Genomic DNA, 21,495 nt, shown 5'->3' on the forward strand with positions numbered 1-21,495 from the left:
ATGTCATCTTCAAACTTCATCAATATTCAGGCATGAGAAGGGTAAGCAGCTGAGCTGCTGACACATATCTTTGCTTACATTTGTCAGTTAAAATCTTTTATTTATGTCTCAGACAAAGCTGGGTGCCTGAAGAAAGTGTCTCACCCAAAGAAAAAAGGAAAGTAACAGAGGTGTAAGCCTGTAGCCCTAAATACCAAGGCCCATGTTCCCTTCCTGCCCATTCTATTAAGCAAAAAGTCATACCCCAGCATGATAATGTGTGTTTCCATTGGGGTAACTTGGCTAGTTTCCAACATAGGAATTGCATCATGGATCAGATCTATGGTCCGTCTACTCCAGTGTCCTCTCTCTGACAGTGACAGCCCCAGGTGTTGCAGTAGATGGTGAAAGAAACCCAGCAATGGGTGGATGGGGGGTGGTGCCTTGACCATTATGAGGGTGTCACCTCTAATGCCAAACAGTGAGAGATTGTTGCAGTTATTCACATTGAAGTTCATCTGCCATCTTGCTGCCCATTCACCTGGCTTGATTAGCTCCCTCTGAGAACTTCTCTGGACTTGACTATGACCTCAATTATTTGGTGCCATTTGCAAATGTTGCCACCTCACTGCTCACTCCCCTTTCTAGATTGGTAATAACTATAAAATATTTACTATACTAATTGTTATAAAGTGTGTAACCCCCCTCACTGTGCTTCTCTCCCTTCACAGGAACCTTCAGCATTTCTGAGCCCGATCAATTCTTCAACCATCTCATGGCAGCTTTCAACCTCACCCTCTCTGACCCTTCAACATTCATCCTAATGGGCATCCCTGGCCTGGAGGCTGCTCACATCTGGATTTCCATCCCTTTCTCTATGTCCTATATTATCGGTCTGTTGGGAAATTTCACAGTTCTCTTTGTTGTATACAAAGAGCAGACCCTGCACAAGCCGATGTACCTGCTGCTCTGCATGCTGGCGCTCACAGACATTGGCATGTCTACCTCCATCGTGCCGAAGGCACTGTGTATATTTTGGTTCAATTTGAAAGGCATTACTGTGGGTGGCTGCTTCACCCAGATGTTCTTCCTTCATGCGGTTTCTGTTATGAAGTCAGCTGTCCTCGTGACAATGGCCTTTGATCGCTACGTTGCCATATGTAGCCCTCTGAGATATGCCACAATTCTCACCAACGCACGAGTAGCTAAGCTAGGGCTAGTGGGTTTGATAAGAGCTGTTCTCTATGCTCTGCCCATGCCCCTGCTCCTGAGGAGGCAGCCATTCTGTGCCAACCACATTATCCCCCACACGTACTGCGAGCACATAGCTGTGGCGAAGATATCATGTGGGGACATCACAGTCAACAGGATGTATGGCTTAGTCTTAGGATTTGTATTCATCGGGTTAGACCTGACGCTCATTGCCCTGTCCTATGGTCTGATCATCAGGGCTGTCCTCAGAATCTCCTCCAAAGGAGCCCACCAGAAAGCCCTCAGCACCTGCACAGCCCACATCTGTGTGATTCTGATGTCGTATGCTTCCAACCTCTTCTCTAACCTAACCCACCGATTTGGTCAGGGAATTGCTCCCCACGTTCACATCATCTTGGCCAACCTCTATTTCTTTGTCCCCCCCATGCTCAACCCTATCATTTATGGGGTCAAAACCAAAGAGCTTCGTGAGAAATTGGGCAAATACACTTGCAGAAGGTGATCACCGGGGGCCATTGACTTTAAACCTGTATGACAAGAGGGGGAAAGGATATCTCCTCATCAGTCAAGGGGGCTCTGTGCCCGTTTTGCTGAGCTCAGCATTGTGGAAGTTCAGTCTGAGAAGTTCCTCAGACCTAACATCTTATCACTCCATGACCAAGCATTTCTCTCTCTGTTCCTGAATTCCCTCTCTCTGACCATAACCTGACCTCTTTCAGCATCACCCATCAGCCCCCACCCCCACACACCCTGTCAGTCAGACTTTCCGTGACTTCAGGACAACTAAAAGATACTAAAGCTTTCTGAGGCAAGGTGGCTTTCCATTACTCCCTGTGTGAATAGGGTTCTGGATCAGTTCAGAATAACGGAACCCAAAAGAGCTTCAGAGAGCCAAAGAAAAAGAAAGATACTACAATACTGAACTTCTTTAACAGATGTGCAGTTATCCAGTGAACAAAATGTACCAATTTTTTCTACTTCCAATCCTTCAGGAATCCTGGAGGATAAACCAAAAGTGTCAGTTGGATACTGCTAATACAGGAAAGCTGCTGCAGGAATTGACGACATTCTACTAAAGCTTGTTGGTGAGAGTTGTGAAACAGCGTGTTTTTCAGAAATGATTGTACTTGTCACTGTTGATATGTGTGACCAGCAGCAGAAGAATTCTACTGCCGACGAAGACTGTTAGGATGAAATGTTGCCTTTTAGAGACTAACAATAACAAACGAATTCAACTCAAAATATGGACATTGATTACCATCACTGAATGGAATTATAAATTATAAATAAATAATATAATAATGTTATTGGGTTTTTTTTTTACACTACATATGGTTTGGGCTACTTTTTGGCTATTTTAAAATCCATCATTCATCCTTTTTTGTTTGAAACACCTCCCAACCCTCAATCGGGTTACAAGTACCAGTATTGGGGTTTTAATTTTCAATTTGATTGTCATCTCTTAGCTTTGTTGCTGATGTGGACAAACTCCAGCTGGGGCTTGTAGCATTTTGTGAAAATATCAGATCTGTACTGGATATCTGATGGAATCTTGTAAGAAATAGATGGGGCTACTTTGGGGTTAGCGTCTGAGTGAATTTGGGCTATTAATGCAGCAGAAACCTGGCAAACCACCTCAAGCGGAGCTGGAGGTAGAGCAGCACCAGCCAGAACCACAGGGACCAGAGAAGCATCCCAGAAGGGAGAGCTGGGCTGGAGCCAGAGAAGCAGCAGTGAGCCAGAAGAACCGGAGGTGGACTGAAGGCAGAGCTCGAGAACAACAGCTGGAGCTGACCAGAAGAGGGAGCTGGGTCAGCACAGGCCAGCTGCACCAACAGAGAACCAGGGCTCATCTACCACAGGGAGCTGAGTGGCTAAAGGCAGGATAGTGGACACCAGCCATGCCACAAGAAACATGGCAGCGTAATGAGTAGCTGGGAGAGAAAGGTGGGGCCATGGGGAGAGGACCCAGCACAGGGAGAAATCAACAGACAAGAGAGCCTTGAAGGCTGGACTCAGAAGGGGGGACATGAATCTGAAGGGAGGGCAGATCATCTGGAAAAAAGTCCTTCTACCTAGTGCCTGAGGGTGTGAATCGACTGCCAGAACAAGTGTCTTACACACGGTTTCACCATAGCACAGCCAGGGCCTGGGCCGGAAGCCTGGGACGTGTGAGAAACTGACCGCGAACTTTCGTTATGTCCCAGAGACAGCTGTTTGTGTTAGCCCTGTGCCCAGAGTGGGGTTCCTTGTTTCCTTGAGCCCTTCTCATTTTTTCCTTCTTTTTTTTACAGTTGTTGTTTAATAAATTATACTTGATATGAACTTAATGTAGTGATCAGTAGGTCAGGGAGGCATCCAGTGTGAGAAGAGTACCCCGAGTGAGGACACTCTAGCCCCTCTCCTAAGTGACCACAAATGAGACTGGGGGTTCAGCTTCCCAGGAGTTCTGGGCCCAGACGTGTCACCATTCTGAGGACTCTGCCACACAGGAGAGTGGAAGGGGAGTCCTTGAGGTCAGGGAGGCTGCTGGGTAAAGGGAGTGGGAGTGGGGACTCAGACACTTTCAGTAGCCAAATCTCCTGGGGTAATTAAAAAAAAAAAGAAAAGTTCCTCACAATAGCAAGACCATTCCCCCACTTACACTAGGGAACTGGGAGAACCTGATGGGTTAGATTTTAGTGATGGGTAAAGAGATGTGTAACTTGTGAAATTGTCATACAAATGATAAAAACTGAAATGTGTCACTTTGGGAGCACACTTTCTGTCTAAGGTGAATGTAACATCACTGCACGAGATGGCTTCCCAGAGACTGGTATAGCATAAAATCTTTTTTCCTGTGCTATTTTATTATGGGGTTAGAGCAGTAAACCTGACATTGTTTATTTGGCCTCTTGAACATATTTCATAACAAATGGAAGCTTGGCAAGCAGTTGACTCACAAATGATCAACAATTAGTGTGAATCACTCCTTCCTCCCAGATTTCGGTATTTAGACACAATGAAGGCACCCAAAGAAATCATTTTCCTGAGCAAAAACGCAGTTGACGTGTATGAACCTTTAGCATTAAAGAAATTAATGGAAAATTTTAGTTTTCTTTTTTTCATTGTGCTCCAAAAAAAAGATTCTGCAAATGGTAAATTTTGTTTCAAAACTGCTACAATCCAAAGACACAGACCTGTACAAAGTAGCAGTATTACTCCCCAAAGCCTCTGAACTTGTAGCTACATTTCAAATTGAGTTTAAAAAAGCCAAACATTCATCAAGTAAATTATCAGAATGATGAGGCAGACAAATCAAGTCTGAAGTGAAGTGCTTGAGGAAAGCAAAAGGGCAGAGGATCAGCTGATTTCATGGCAGATCTTGAAAAAACTGAAATCAAACAAAACTAAAATTTTCCATTAATTCCGTTAATGCTGAAGGCGTGTAAACTTCAACAGCATTTTTGCGCAGGAGAATGATTTCTGTGGGTGCCTTTATTATGTCTAAATATTGAAATCTGAGAGGAAAGAGTGATTCATACTGGTTGTTGATAAATTGTGCAGTCAATTCCTTGACCAAGCTTTCATATGATCTGAAATTTGTTCACGGGGCCAAATAAAATGGGTACCTAGGGAGGTGGTGGAATCTGCATCCTTAGAAGTTTTTAAGGCCCGGCTTGACAAAGCCCTGGCTGGGATGATGTAGTTAGGGTTGGACCAGATGATCTCCTGAGGTCTCTTCCAACCCTAATCTTCTATGATTTGATGATTCTATGAATAAACAATGTCAGGTTTACTGCTATAACCCCATAATAAAATAGTACAGGAAAAAGGTTTTATATGACACCAGTCTTTGGAAAGCCGTCTCATGCAGTCATGTTACATACACTTTATGCAGCAACTATCAGAGGGGTAGCCGTGTTAGTCTGAGTCTGTAAAAAGCAACAGAGGGTCCTGTGGCACCTTTAAGACTAAGAGAAGTATTGGGAGCATAAGCTTTCGTGGGTAAGAACCTCACTTCTTCAGATGCATCTGAACAAGTGAGGTTCTTACCCACGAAAGCTTATGCTCCCAATACTTCTCTTAGTCTTAAAGGTGCCACAGGACCCTCTGTTGCTTTATGCAGAAAGTGTGTTCCACAAAGTTACACATTTCAGCTTGTATCATTTATATGAATGTTTCACACCTTACACATCTCTTTACATGTCACTAAAATCCAACCCAACAGTTTCTCTCAGTTCCGGAACAATTGTGGAGAACTTTCCTGGCTTCTGCACTACTCCAGGGGAATTGGCTAGCACAAGGTCTGAGTCCCCACTCACAATCCCTTTACCCAGAGGCCTCCGTGACCTCAAGCAATCCCCTTCCACTCTCCTGTGTGGCAGTCCTCATAATGGCGACATGGTTAGGCCTAGGATTCCTTGTAGGCTGAACCCCCAGGCTCATCATGTTCACTTAGGACAGGACCTCGGGTGTCCCCACTCCAGGGTACCCTCTTCATAGAATCATAGAATATCAGGGTTGAAAGAGACCTCAGAAAATCATCTAGTCCAACCCCCTGTTCAAAGCACGACCAACAGCTACTAAATCATCCCAGCCAGCGATTTGTCAAGCTGGGCCTTAAAAACCTCTAAGGACGGAGATTCCACCACCTCTCTAGGAAACCCATTCCAGTGCTTCACCACCCTCTGAGTGAAATATTTTTTCCTAATATCCAACCTAAACCTCCCCCACTGCAATTTGAGACCCTTACTGCTTGTTCTGTCATCTGCCACCACTGAGAACAGCCGAGCTCCATCCTCTTTGTCAGGCTTGACAGAGCCCTGGCTGGGATGATTTAGTTGGGGATTGGCCCTGTTTTGAGCAGGGGGTTGGCCAAATGACCTCCTGAGGTCCCTTCCAACCCTGATCTTCCATGATTCTTTGGCCCTTGTGATTCTGGCTGTTGCTGCTCTCCTCCAGCTCAGCTTGGGGTAGTTTGCCAAATTTCCACAGCAGTAATAGCCTCAAATCACTTAAAAACTAACCTAAAATTGCTCAATCTATTTACTGAAAGAAAGTTTATTATTTAGTTAGTTAGTTAGTTTTTATTATCACATTGGTGTATACATCGAATAACAAATGAAGGATTTTTTTTTTTAGATGCCTTGTACAGATTTGATTTTAAAACAAGAGCTACAAACCCAAGCAGGAGTTTGTCCACATTAGCAACAAAGCTATGAGATGACAATCAAATTCTAAATCAAAATCCCAATACTGGTACTTGTATCCCGATTGAGGGTTGGCAGGTGTTTCAAATGAAAAACAGTAAACGACAGAGTTAAAAATAGCCTAAAAGGACCACAAAACATCTGGAGTGTAAAAACAACAGTATCATTATTATATTATTCATTTCTAATTGCATTCAATAACTGCAGACAGTGTCTATATTTTGAGTTGAATTAGTTTGTTACTTTTAGTCTCTAAAAAGCAACATTACATCCTCCTTGTCTTCGTTGGAAGTAGAATGCTTCTGCTGGTGGTCATACAAAACACCAGTGACCAGTGCAATCATTTCTTTCGCTGGTGCAAAATGTTCACAAAAAGTTTTGTGTCATTGCATATATGCCTAACATGGAGAATGTTTTCTAAAAGCTCCCCTTGCATCTTGTCTCACAATAGATTTTATCAAGTTCATCTGGGAAAACAATCTTTCAACTGCAGCATTGCTAAAAGATAGTGAGAGCAACAACAGAGCAAATAAGCCAAGTTCACTAAAGTCTTCGTCACCAGCGGCATCTGTGTATTTGATACCTTCAGCCCCAAACTGCTCAAAATGGTTGTCCTCTTGTACGAGGCCAGTGAACCACTGGTAAAACTCTCCAAGGTCTCCAGAAAAAAATGGAAGACATGAGATATCAGCCAAAACAGGTCATGCAGGGCTGAGCACAGTAGAAGGACTTAGTTCTGCAAGTGATTCAATTACCAGGATGTTTGGTGGCAATCTCTCTTTTAGAAAATCCAACATGAAATCTCAACACCAACTTTTGACATCTTCGACACCGGGAAGGGTTGGTGTGTATTTTGAAAGGTCCAGCTGAAAAGCAATAAGTAAATAGACTCCAAGGCAACGTCGTAGTTTAACACAGCAATCCAGTTCTAAAAAACACAGGGTTTCACAAGTCTCACCAACAAGAACTAGTAGAATGTCGTCAATTCCTGCAGCTGTTTTCATGTATCCACAGTAAACAATTGAAACTTTTGGTTTATCCTCCAGGCCTCCTGAAGGATTGGACTGAGAGAAGTCAGGTAAATTTTGTTCACTGGATCACTGTACATATGATAAAGAAGTTCAGCATTGTAGTATCTTTGTCTTTGGTTATCTGAAAGCATAGTCTCTGTCTGTCAAACTGAACAAGAATGCCGTTCACACACGGTATCATGGAAAGCCACCTTCCATCAGAAAGCTGCAGAATCTTCGGGTGATCTGGAAGTCATGGAAAGGCAGAGTGTAAGGGTATTTGGAGGTCGGGGCTGATGGGTGATGCTGAAAGTGATCAGGTGATGGACAGAGAGAGGGAACACAGCAATGGAGAGAGCAGTGCTTGGTCATGGAGTGATAAGGCGTTAGGTGTGAGGAACTTCTCAGAATGTGAACTTCCACAATGCGGAGTTCAGCCAAACTGGGACACAGCACCCTTGATTAATGAGGAGATATCCTTTCCCCCTCTTATCATACAGGTTTAAGGTCAATGGCCCCAGGCAATCACATTTTGCAGGTGTATTTGCCCACTTTGTCACGAAGCTCTTTGGTTTTGACTCCATAAATTATAGGGTTGAGCATGGGGGGGACAAGGAAATAGAGGTTGGCCAAGATGATGTGAATGTGTGGAGCAATGCCCTGACCGAACCGGTGTGTCACAAAGGAGAAAAGCGAGGGAGTATAAGATGTCAGTATCACACAGATGTGGGCTGTGCAGGTGTTGACAGCTTTCTGGTGGGCTTTCTCGGAGGAGATTCTGAGGACAGCCCTGATAATAAGACCGTAGGACAGGGCAATGAGCATCAGGTCAAACCCGATGACTACAAGTGCTATTACCAAGCCGTACGTCCTGTTGACTGTGATGTCCCCACATGACATCTTTGCCACAGCCATGTGGTCACAGTGTGTGTGGGGGATAAAGTGATTGGCACAGAATGGCTGTATTCTCAGGAGCAGGGGCATGGGCAGAATAAAGAGAACAGCTCTTATCAAACCCACAAGCCCTAACTTAGCTACTCGTGCATTTGTGAGGATGGTGGCATAACTCAGAGGGTTACATATGGCAACGTAGCGATCAAAGGCCATTGTCACAAGGATGGCTGAGTGCATAGCAGAAGCTGCATGAAGGAAGAACATCTGGGTGAGGCAGCCACCCACAGTAATGCCTTTCAAATTGAACCAAAATATACACAGTGCCTTTGGCACGACGGAGGTAGACGTGCTGATGTCTGTAAGCGCCAGCATGCAGAGGAGCAGGTACATTGGCTTGTGCAGGGTCTGCTCTTTGTATACAACAAAGAGAACTGTGAAATTTCCCAACAGGCTGATAAAGTAGAACATAGAGAAAGGGATGGAAATCAGTATGTGGGAGGCTTCCAGGCCAGGGATGCCTGTTAGGATGAATGTTGAAGGGTCAGAGGGGGTGAGGTTGAAAGATGCCATGAGATGGTCGAAGCGTCGATCGGGGTCAGAAATGCTCGAGGTGCCTGTGAGGGAGAGATGCACAGCAATTGGGGTTACACACCTTATAATAAATAATGCAGTAAATATTTGATGGCTATTAACAATCTAGAAAGGGACATGAGCAGTGAGGTGGCAACATTTACAGATTGCATCAGATTATTTACATCTTAGTCAAGTCCAGAGAAGTCCTCACAGGGAGCTAACCAAGACAGGTGAATAGGCAGCATGATGGCAGATGCACTTTAAAGTCCATAACTGCAACGTGTATGCACATTGGAGGGAAAAGCTTGAACTCCTCAAACACCTAACAAGGTTCTAATTTCACTTTAGGAACTGAGAACAGGGACCTGGACGTCATGGTACACAGCTCTGTGAAACCCTGCTCACAGTGCAATCATTGACAGAAACTAAGCAAACATTGGCATCCAGGAGGCGTAGGATGGAGAATCATATAGAAAATACAATGTCATGAGATCAGCCAGTTAATATTTCACCCTCCTCTGGATTCTTCTGTGTAGTCCTGGGCACCCTTCTCACAGAGGATATTGCAGAACTAGAGGTGTTCAGGGAAGGGCAATTAGAATGATCAAGGTCCTAGGGAAACTCTCTTACAGAGAAAGGTTAAAACACTGGTATTGTTATGTTACAAAGGAGATGAATAAGAGGGGATATGAGAACAGTCTATAAAATACTGACTGGTAGAGAGTAGATGGAGAATGTGCTCTCCCCGTCTCATAACACAAGTTCAAGAGCATATTCAATTAAACTGAAATGAGGCAAAATCAAAACAGTTAAAAAAGGAATGCTTTCAGGACCAATCTGCAACCTGAATCGGCAAGGGTTTGGACATTTACATGGATAGTGCAACTATCCAGTTACAATAGTTACAGCTAAGTAAATATTTTGGAAAGGTTATTCATCCCCGTGTTTCAGGGTACAAGCCAATCTCTAGCTGTTAGGTATAAGGGTGATACCATTATGATGGTCAGGTCACCCCCTCCCCCCCACATCCACTCACTGCTGGGTTCGTTACACCTTCTACTGCAGCACCTTGGGCACTGGACTAGATGAACCATAGATCTGATCCATGATGCAATTCCTAAGTTGGAAAGCAGCCAAGTTTCCCCCATGGAAACAGACATAATCATGCTGGGCAATGACTTTGTGCTCAACAGAATGGGCACTAGGGGCACAAGGGCCTTGGTATTTAGGGCTACAAGCCTGCAGCTCTGTTCCTTCCCTTGTTTCTTTTGGTCAGACACTTTCTTGAAGGCACACAGCTTTGCGTGAGACATAAGTTACAGGTTTTATCTGACAGGTGTAAGCAGAGACATGTGACAGCAACTCAGTTGCTAGCCCTTCTCATACCCAAATATCAATGAAGTTGCAGCTGACACAAAACATTTGGGACGATAAATAATGATGAGGACAGGTCACTGATTCAGAGCAATCTGGATTGGTTGGCAAACTAGGTCAAAGCAAACAATATGTGTTCTAACATAGTTAGATAACATAGATATCTACATCTAGGAACAAAGAATGTTGGCAGTGCTTACACAATGGGGGACTATCATGGAACGTGCAATGACTCTGAACAAGATTTGGGGAGCACTGGTGTGACTGCTGCTGGAATCCTGTGTCCAGTTCTGGTGTTCATGATTAAAGATGGGTGTGGACACTCTGAAGTGATATTTTTCTAATCAATTAGAAAAATATTAGAAAACCTGCCTTATACTGATAAGCTCAAAGATCACAATCTATTTAGTTTAAAAAAGGATGGTTAAGGGGTGACTTGATAAGAGTCTCTAAGTACCTATACGTGGAACCAATATTTAATAGTCCGCTTTTCATCCTAGCATACAGAGGTGTAACACGATCCAATGACTGGAAGTTGATGTTAAAGAAATTCTGACTGGAAATAAGGCGTACATTTTTTAAGGGAAAAGAGTACTTAACCATTGGAACAATTTACCAAGGGTCATGGTGGATTATTCATCAGCGAGAATTTTGAAATCAAGGTTGGAAGTTTCTCTGAAAGATCTGTTCTAGGAATAATTTTGTGGAAATTCTCAGGCCTGTGTTATACAGACTAGATAATCACAATGGTCCCTTCTGGCCTTGGAATCCATGAACATGTCCCCAGGAGTCAGCTGGAGGCATTTTGCCTGCAAACTCGTACCTCAGCTTACTGAAGGCACTGCATGGATGAATGTTTTAGGTGAGAGAAATAATGACTTGAGTCCATAAAATCTCTGCACTGAGGATAGAATGTAGAACCCCTCACCATTAATGACAAACAGAAATGGCTAGCAAATGGTCCCAGAGCATCCTGGGTTTAACACCACGGTCCCAGTGTTCTATTTCTTCAGTCACCTACCAGTGGTTCCTGCACATGGCAGATGTATTTATCTAGGCCCTCACATGTCGCAGAGTTGCCCACTTTCATTATATAATGTGCATACTTCTCAGCTTGCGAGTTGTTCTTGTGTAGCAATCCTTGAAGCACCACATGGTGTTTATGTGTGTAACAAGAGAAGCCACACAGGTGCCTGCCTTGGCATTTGCCACTCATGAGATTTCTCACTGCTGAGTCACAGTCACTGATTACCCTGCAGCCAAGGGAGCAGGTGTGATGGGAGACACCTCACCCCCTGCAGAGGAATAGCTGTGGAGATTGTGGGGCAGGTCAGAGGTTGTGGGAGTCAGGGATGACTGGGAAGCATGGAGAAGATACTGGCGACCAGAGTGCTGTTGTAATCAGGGCAGCCAGGGAGGGGAAGGAGAGTATGGGCAGTGGGTCAGAATATGATGGGTGATTAAAGCAGATGAGGAGAAAAGTGTGATGGGTTTCCCCTCAGGTACTACCTGTAACTGGGTTACCAATGAGCCTTCTGACTCACCAGCCTGGACCTCCCCTCTCAATGTGCTGCTGAGACAAACTGCAGACCCACTCCCAGTACAACACGTCCACCAGCAGTTACGCAGGCAGGGACACACCCAGCTGCAGTTATATGCAGGTTTTCTGACCAGCCACGACATGAAACAAAAATAGAGAGGCTACAGCCAAAATAACCACCAGCTACATAGCCTAGGACCTCAGAGTGGTGCTATCCTGCCCTGGACCAATCTCTGACCAGTATGGATTTGTCCCTCGTTGTGGAGAGGAGAATGCACAGTTATAGTATTCAAGCTGAGATTTTTCACTTAAAGGCACACTGGGTTTAGATTAAAAGATAGAACAAGTTTATTAATTACAACAGATATATTTTAAGTGATTATAGGGGATAGCAAACATGTCAAAGCAGATTACCTAGAAAATAAACAAATATGCAAACTAAGCTTAACACACTAGTTTAATTGACTATGAATTAGCAGTTTCTCAACATGATTGAGGATACAAGTAGTCTGGCAGATTCTCAAGGCACAAACTACATTAGCTTTGCAGCTTGGGTTTCTCAGGTTTCCCTGCAAAGCCTAGCAATCCCTTTAGCCTGGGTCCAGCACTTCCCCCAGTTCATTCTTTTTTCCTCTGGTGTTTCCGGGAGTCCCCTTGTGTGAGGAGTTAGGAATCACTGATGATGTCACTCCCTGCCTTATATAAGTTAACATATGGTGGGAACCCATTGTTTCAAAACTTGGTTCCCAGACCAGTTTCTAGGAAAAGTACAGACTCCCCAAGATGGAGTCCAGAGTTATGTGGCCTGGGCACATGCCCTTGTAGGGTCATAGCATCCAATACGTACAGGCTGTCTGGAGCATTCTCAGGAAGGCTCACCAGGTGGGAGATAAGCTTCTCCTTAGACCTATTGTTTTCCCTAATGGGTCATTGCCCTGAATAGGCCTTTCCCAAGCAGCTATCTAGACCAAAAGTGTCTTGTCCAGTGGGCATTACGCAGGTGTAACTACATTTGAAATACAGATACATAGTCAATATTCATAACTTCAGATACAAAAATGATACATAGATACAAATAGGATAATCATATTCAGAAAATCTTAACTTTTCCAATGACATGACCCATCTTGCATGAAATGTATCATAATTATGCTATAGTCATATCATAATGATATCTCTATGAAGAATATTGGATGCAGTGTCACACAAAGATCAGTGGTACTTTCCACCGGTGAAATGCTAAAAGTTACAAAACAACAACAACAGTTGGAAACAAAACTGAGTGAAAGTTGTGACACCCAGGCTGCAGTTCTGTGGCTTGCCAGGGGAAAGAGATCCTGAGTCCTACCAACACGCACTTGGGACCAGGAAAGATCCCAGCGCTGGTCTTTGACCAATAATCACAAAGAAAAATTTAATTTCAGATCCCTGTGTATGTACATGCTGCACCCCGCCCCCCAACCCCCAGTGCTGCCTGCCTATCTCTGTACACCACTCTCCCCGCCCCCCATAACCCTCAGTGCTGCCCACCTGCCCGTGGACATCCCATTCCCTGCCCCAGAACCACTTGTCCATGTAGGTTCCCCACCCGCACAACATTCATCCCTGCCACATAGTGATACCCCTCACCCAGGACAAGGGCTGGATTAGCTTTTTGTGGGCCCAGCGCGAAACTTACTTGTGGGACCTCTGGGGAATGAAGGGCAAGAGTGCAGTGGGGCTTGGTGTGGGGGGGTAAGGATTGGTCCCCAGCTGGAACGAGGCAGAGGCAAGAGCACAGCAGGGCATGGGGGGGGGGGGAGGATTGGTCCCCAGCTGGAGCGAGATGAGGCCAGGGGCAGGACGAGCATAGTGGGGCATGGGAGGGGGAGAGAATTAGTCCCTGATGGCAGGAGCAAGACAGGGGCTGGGGGCAAAAGCACAGCAGGGAGGGACCTAGTGTTTGTCCCTGGAGTGAGGGAGGTGCCAGGGTAAACTGCAAGCACAACAGGATTGGGGAGGGGGTAAACAGGATTCCCACCCACCCACCCCACATAGAGCAGGTGCGTACCTTCTCCCTGGTCCTAGCCCCCCCACAGAGCCGCTGAACTAGTGAGCAGCAGGCAGGGACTGTGTCCCCTCCACTCCACTCCATTCTGGGCGACTGGTTGACAGTCCGTGGCTTTGCGCTTCCTGACCCCGGGGAAGCCCGTAGCGGCAGCCTGTCTGTCACCTGCAGCCTGGACAGGGCCGGCTCCAGGGTTTTTGCCACCCCAAGCAACAACAACAACAACAACAAAACCCGCGATCGCGATCTGCAGTGGCAATTCGGCGGGAGGTCCTTTGCTCCAAGCAGGAGTGAGGGACCATCCGCCGAATTGCTGCCGAATGGCTGGAAGTGTCGCCCCTCTCCAGAGAGGCCGCCCCGAGCACCTGCTTGGCAAGCTGGTGCCTGGAGCCAGCCCTGAGACTGGAGGAGTGGCAAAGCAGTGGCTGAGGCCTCCTGTCCGCCTGCTCCTCCCACCCTGCAGGCTGCTTGCCAGTGACAGAGGGTGGGGTGGTGGAGATGAAAGGAGCCCTCAGCCGGCCAGCTGAGAGGAGGAGCAAGTGAGGGAGAGGAGAAGAAGAGAAACCCAGGGTCCAACTCGTAGGGGAATGGGCTGTAGAGCCATTATAAATCTGGTACTGCCCAGGAGAAAACAAGCTCACAGAAATACCTCCTCAGTCTAGGATAAACTCAGTGTCTGCCTGCATCAGGGAAAAGGGGGAGATCAGCCTGAACTGCCTTTCTGGGGGGCAAAGGGAATCCCAGCAGCAGCTCTGCCTGTGCGGGGAGGAGAGATGGACAAACCAGATGGGAGGGAGAGAGGACGTGGAGACTAAAAGGAACCAGCATGAGTAACTCTTCCTCAAAATGACACAAATATTTAACCTATTGCAGCCCGTTAAAAACACAGACACACATTCCTGAGGCTACTCCTCCATGTTGGCCATTGCTGACATTGCCACGAGGCTGTAGTGGGGTTGCTCATGGGAGGAGGGATGGTCTGGAAGGAGGAAGGTGTCTGAGACAGTCTGCTACAATGTAGTCCATGTTACATTACAATCTGAGATGCCCCGCAACCCAGGAGACCTTGTTACACCTCTTTTATCTGTGCATTAGGGAGGATGTCCATTCCCTGTTTCATCCAGTTTCAGGACTCTGTGCCACTGTGCTCTGGGTACTGAATGTCCCAGCCTCCCCTGTCCACATATACTGTGTATTCCTGGACCTCCCCCAGTGAGATTTCCAACACCGCCTGGTTTCCTCTAAGACAGAAACATGTTTTTATATTTACTGCCTTCTGGTGCTTCTCTTCCTCACCAACCAGAAATGCAAGGACACAGAGAGAGAAGACCCCTCTCCCTCCATGAAAAAAAAAAGTGATCCTATTTGTTTTACACCTCTAAGCCTTTGAGTTTGAGATTTCAGCAACACTCCTGTCAGTTCTTCATTGATCCAAATGAGCTCACCCATCCTTAGAGGCCACTGGATGCCTCCAGTTGAAGTCACTGGAGGCTCATAGCGGGTGTAAATCAGGCCACTTATTTAACTCCCTACATGTGGATTTAGGGTGAAATCCTGGCTGAGTTTGGAGTTTTTCCTTTGATCTTAATGGGACCAAGATTTCACCCTTAGTGTTTAAATTTCAGTTCCAAGCTGTGAAAATCACATTTGCGGGTTCTGCTACAGAGAGCGCTCTTCTGTTAGGGCGCTGAGAGAGTTTGTAAGAAACCCCCAGTTTATGATGCACTATGAGACCGCATATGAAGGACAGGGATTCTGAAACACATGCCCCTGATTTTGTTCTCAAGGAGGCCAGTGTCAATCTGGAGTAACCCAGTGACGGCAGAATGTGATTGCAGAATCTGGCCAGTGTGCGACCAATTCTTGTTGTGAACCCTCTCGTAACATAGGTACCAACTGCGGAAGCTTTGGCTGCACTTTCTAACAGGACAGTGAAGTTGCTGAATTCAAAAACTTGAATGAACCAGAGGAAAAACATCACCGCCCCAAAAAAGGAAGCTACTGAGTCAGACAGAAGGACACAGAAAGAGACAAGGAACTGATCTTAAAATCAAATATTTGTCTAAACTGTTTCCAGTACATTTGTAGCTCCAATGTTACCGGGTAAATCCCTTGGTGTTTCTGACAATACTAAACCGTTCAAGCTGCTGTGCTGGTGAATTCCTGCCCAGGTGGTTCTTGACTTAAACCCTGGAACCCTTCATGAGCCCTCAGAACTCAATTTAATGCAGAAACAGGCAACTCACCGCAATCCTGCTGAGGAAATCTCCTTACTGGAACAGGAAAGCAGAGCCTTGATAATCAGTGTATTGATCTCACATAACTGACACTCACTGTGCTGGAGAGCGACCTTTATGATTCTTCTGTACAGTCCCTGCAGACTCTCAGGTTAGCCAGGATTCACAGATAATTGCCTTGGCTCCGTGAGCAGCAGGAAGAGCAGAAAATAGACCCTGGAGAACTTCAGCTTGAGATTCTCCGATGTCAGGGGCTCAGATTGTCAGGGCAAACTGAGTATTGCAATATGTTTAGCCTAGCAATTGACAATGGCTTTCTTTTCTTACCCACCTGCTGAAGTGAAGAAACAGATTGACAGAGCCAGAAGAATACCCAGAAGTCACCTACTAGAGGACAGGCCCAACAAAGAAAATAACAGAACGCCACTAGCTGTCACCTTCAGCCCCCAACTAAAACCTCTCCAGAGCATCATCAGAGATCTACAACCTATCCAGAAGGACAATCCCTCACTCTCACAGATCTTGGGAGGCAGGCCAGTCCTCACTTACAGACAGCCCCCCAACCTGAAGGAAATACTCACCAGCAACTACACATCACACAACAAAAACACTAACCCAGGAACCTATCCTTGCAACAAAGCCCTTTGCCAACTCTGTCCACATATCTATTCAAGGGACACCATCATAGGACCTAACCACATCAGCCACACCATCAGAGGCTCATTCACCTGCACATCTACCAATGTGATATATGCCATCATGTGCCAGCAATGCCCCTCTGCCATGTACATTGGCCAAACCGGACAGTCTCTACGCAAAAGAATAAATGCACACAAATCAGACATCGAGAATTATAACATTCAAAAACCACTCGGCAAACACTTCAACCTCCCTGGTACTCAATTACAAACCTCAAAGTCGCAATACTCCAACAAAAGACAGATTCCAATGAGAAACTTCAGAATTGGAATTAATTTGTAAACTGGACACCATTAAATTAGGCTTGAATAAAGACTGGGAGTGGATGGGTCATTACACAAAGTAAAACTATTTCCCCATGTTATTTTTCCCCTACTGTTACTCACACCTTCTTGTCAATTGTTGGAAAAGGGCCATCCTGATTATCACTACAAAAGTTTTTTTTCTCCTGCCAATAATAGCCCACCTTAATTGATTACTCTCATTATAGTTGTTATGGCAACACCCATTTTTCATGTTCTCTGTGTATATATATCTTCCTACTGTATTTTCCACTGCATGCATCTGATGAAGTGGGTTTTAGCCCACGAAAGCTTATGCCTAAATAAATTTGTTAGTCTCAAAGGTGCCACAAGTATTACTTGTACTTTTTTCTTTTCTGTGTGTAAAGTACAGCCATCTGCACTATGTGTGGGAATACTGCCACAAGATACGGGACCAAAAACGATTTGTAATTGATTGTAGTAGTGTATCGCTTCATACCGCCCATGCAGTTGTAATATCCAGTCCATTAGCTTCTGAAAAGTCACTGCCACCCTGTGGTGGTCAAATGATGTGATCCTTAATTAATGAAGGTCTAAGGGTGTGGAAAAGGCTTTCTTCTCCCAGGATTCTGGCATCAAAGGTATTTGACAGTATCCCTTTGCAAGGTCTAAAGTGGTATATATATGGCAGGTCTCAATTGTTCTAATAGTTCTTCTACTCTCTGCATCGGATAAGCATCAAATTTCAATTCTGTGTTGCTCTTTCAGAAATCAATGAAGAAACGGGTTGTGTTATCCTGCCTCAGAACTAGTACCAAGGGACTTCTCCACTCACTGTGCCATTCCCTCACCACTTCCAGGGCCAAAATGATGTGGAGTTCATCTCAGATGGTTTTCCACATTTTTTCAGGGAACAGCCATGTATCTTCCCTGATCTGTTGCCCTGTGGCCATTTCAGTATGGTGGTATTTCAGACTACTGGGGTAAGAACACAATAGTAAAGAAATCAAACAACTGCTACATCTGGATCTTTTGTGTGGGCTGCAGTCCCTCAACCATGCATGCGTCACAAGTATCTGGGGGCCTAATTTGGTCTCTGGAGGGTGTGAGTGTGATGGGTTGTCACCCCAGGGTGCAGTATGGAAGCGGTTGGAACTGCTGCCCCTATCTAACCACCCAGCTGGACTGGCCCTTTTTCACACTGCTTTGCTGTTGATTTAGCCTCTTCAGGCTCTGTTATAAACCAACACGACAGCAGATGGCGCAACATACACAAACGGAGCTACCTGAGGGCTTACCTAAGCCAACCAAGTACAAACAGGAGATGCCAGGCAATTTCCCAGCTCCCTGTCACGTCACAGTGGTCTGTTCAATGTAAGTTCATTAGTAGAGTTCACCAGGTAGAAAGTAGATTGAGAATGTGTTCTCCTGTCTCATAACACAAGATCAAGAGGCTATTCAATTCATAGTGCCTAAGTGCACATCATATGGTTGCAATTGGCTTGATCACATTCTGGGGTACACACCCCTCAAATCCAGGGTAACACAGTCCAGTTCTCAAAAACACACAGTTATACAACTCTCACCAATAAGATCTAGTAGAATGTACTCAATTCCAGCACCAGTCTCCTGTATTAGCACTTTCCAGCGGAAATATTTGGTTTATCCTCCAGGCTTTCTGAAGGATTGGAAGTAGAAAAATCAGGTAAATTTTGCTCACCAGATCACTGCATATATGATAAAGAAGTTCAGCACTGTAGATGCTTAATTTGTCTTTGTCAATCAGAAAGCATAGCTTCAGTTCATCAAATTGACGAAGAACCCTGTTAATACTTCCAAATACTGCAGTATCTTCTTGTGGTCTGGAAGGCATGGAAAAGCCAAGTGTCAGGGTATGTGGAGCTGGGAGCTGATGGGTGATGCTGAAAGAGGTCAGATGATGGACAGACAGGGAACTCAGCAACTGAGAGAGCAGTGCTTGGTGATGGAAACATAAGATGTCAGGTGTGAGGAGCTTCTCAGACTCTGAACTTCCTCAGTGCTGAGCTCAGCCAAACTGGGACAGAGCACCCTTGATTAATAAGGAGATATATTTCCCCCCTCTTGTCACACAGGTTTAAAGTCAGTGGTGCCAAGTGATCACCATCTGCAGGTGTATTGGCCTGCTTTGTCATGAAGGTCTTTGGTTTTGACCCCATAAATGATAGGGTTGAGCATGGGGAGGATGAGGAAATATAGGGTGGCCAACATGATGTGAACATGGGGAGCGATTCCTTGATGAAACCAGTGTTTCAGAGTGGAGAAGAGAACGGAAGGATCAGACATTATCATCACATGATATGGGCTGTGCAGGTGTTGACAGCTTTCTAGTGGGCTTTCTTCTTCGAGATTCTGAGGACAGCCCTGATGATCACCGTCGAATCGCGGAAGTCAACGAATGGCTATGCAGGTGGTGTCGGAGAGAAGGCTTTGGATTCTTCGACCATGGGATGGTGTTCCAAGAAGGAGGAGTGCTAGGCAGAGACGGGCTCCACCTAACGAAGAGAGGGAAGAACATCTTCACAAGCAGGCTGGCTAACCTAGTGAGGAGGGCTTTAAACTAGGTTCACTGGGGGAAGGAGACCAAAGCCTTGAGGAAAGTGGGGAAATGGGATACCGGGAGGAAGCACGAGCAGGAGAGTGCAAGAGAGGAGGACTCCTGTCTCAGACTAAGAAAGCGGGACAATCAGCGAGTTATCTTAAGTGCCTATACACAAATGCAAGAAGCCTGGGAAACAAGCAGGGAGAACTGGAAGTCCTGGCACAGTCAAGGAACTATGATGTCATTGGAATAACAGAGACTTGGTGGGATAACTCACATGACTGGAGTACTGTCATGGATGGATATAAACTGTTCAGGAAGGACAGGCAGGGCAGAAGAGGTCGGGGAGTTGCATTGTATGTAAGAGAGGAGTATGACTGCTCAGAGCTCCGGTATGAAACTGCAGAAAAACCTGAGAGTCTCTGGATAAAGTTGAGAAGTGTGAGCAACAAGGGTGATGTTGTGGTCGGAGTCTGCTATAGACACCAGACCAGGGGGATGAGGTGGACAAGGCTTTCTTCTGGCAACTAGCACAAGTTGCTAGATCGCAGGCCCTGGTTCTCATGGGAGACTTTAATCACCCTGATATCTGCTGGGAGAGCAATACAGCAGTGCACAGACAATCCAGGAAGTTTTTGGAAAGTGTAGGGGACAATTTCCTGGTGCAAGTGCTGGAGGAACCAACTAGGGGCAGAGCTCTTCTAGACCTGCTGCTCACAAACGGCGAAGAATTAGTAGGGGAAGCAAAAGTGGATGGAAACCTGGGAGGCAGTGACCATGAGATGGTCGAGTTCAGGATCTTGACACAAGGAAGAAAGGAGAGCAGCAGAATACGGACCCTGGACTTCAGAAAAGCAGACTCTGACTCCCTCAGGGAACTGATGGGCAGGATCCCCTGGGAGAATAACATGAGGGGGAAAGGGGTCCAGGAGAGCTGGCTGTATTTTAAAGAATCCTTATTGAGGTTGCAGGAAAAAAACATCCCAATGTGTAGAAAGAACAGTAAATATGACAGGCGACCAGCTTGGCTTAACAGTGCAATCCTTGCTGACCTTAAACACAAAAAAGAAGCTTACAAAAAGTGCAAGTGTTGCTGGAGTCCTCTGTCCAGTTCTGGTGTCCACGATTAAAGATAGATGTTGGTACACTGAAATGAGTTCAGAGTAGAATCACAGGAATAACTAAAAGATTTAAAAAACTGCCTTATAATGATAGACTCAAATATCTCAATCTTTTCATTTAACAAAAATTGTTAAGGGGTGACTTGATCACAGTCTGTAAGTAACTACATGGGGAAAAAAATAATAGACATTTCGGCCTATAATACAGAGATGAAACATGACCCAATGGCTGCAAGTTGAAGTTAAGGAAATTCTGATTGGAAATAAGGCATATATTTTTTAAACGGTGAGAGTAATTAACCTTTGGAACAATTTACCAAGGGTCTTTGCACATTCTTCATCACTGAGAATGTTTAAATCAAGGTTAGATGTTTCTCTAATAGATCTACTTTAGGAATAATTTTGGGGAAATTCTCAGGCCTGTGTTATACAGACCGGTGCTATACAGAATAGATGATCACAATTGACCTTTCTGATCGTGGAATCTATGAACATGTCCACAGAAGTGAGCTGGAGACATTTTGCCTGCAAGCTCATGCCTGAGCCTCATGAAGGCTTTTTTTCTATTCATGACCATGGTAAATTTTGCCCTATGTGGAGAAATTCTCTTGTGATTGAGGCGCCTTCGAAACATTGCACTAGGTGTGTATTTCACAAGGCTGAGGGATCCCGTGAGGCACTTCGTGGATGAACGTTTTAGGTGAGAAATATAATGACTTGAGCCCATAAAGTATCCGCACTGAGAAATGAATGTACAACTCTGGCCATGAGTG

General features: G+C 45.3%; 2 protein-coding genes across 2 annotated transcripts; one reads left to right on the top strand and one right to left on the bottom strand.

Annotated features, from left to right (window-relative positions):
• The first annotated feature begins 727 nt into the window (after nt 1-727).
• LOC103306898 (olfactory receptor 52E2-like) lies at nt 728-1,693 on the top strand. The gene has a single exon (XM_024112855.3). It carries the CDS (start codon nt 755-757, stop codon nt 1,691-1,693), a length of 939 nt encoding a protein of 312 aa, XP_023968623.3. The 5' UTR covers nt 728-754.
• Nucleotides 1,694-7,918: 6,225 nt separating this feature from the next.
• On the bottom strand, nt 7,919-8,857 carry LOC112060840 (olfactory receptor 52N4-like). Its single transcript, XM_024112857.3, has one exon. The coding sequence runs from the start codon at nt 8,855-8,857 to the stop codon at nt 7,919-7,921; it is 939 nt and encodes a 312-aa protein (XP_023968625.2).
• Nucleotides 8,858-21,495: the final 12,638 nt, after the last annotated feature.

This window comes from Chrysemys picta, chromosome 1 (genome assembly GCF_011386835.1).
Source record: "Chrysemys picta bellii isolate R12L10 chromosome 1, ASM1138683v2, whole genome shotgun sequence".
NCBI lineage: Eukaryota > Metazoa > Chordata > Testudines > Emydidae > Chrysemys > Chrysemys picta.

Coding starts and splice junctions, on each gene's coding strand:
- LOC103306898 (XM_024112855.3), top strand. CDS start 755: ATGGCAGCTTTCAACCTCACCCTCTCTGACCCTTCAACATTCATCCTA.
- LOC112060840 (XM_024112857.3), bottom strand. CDS start 8,857: ATGGCATCTTTCAACCTCACCCCCTCTGACCCTTCAACATTCATCCTA.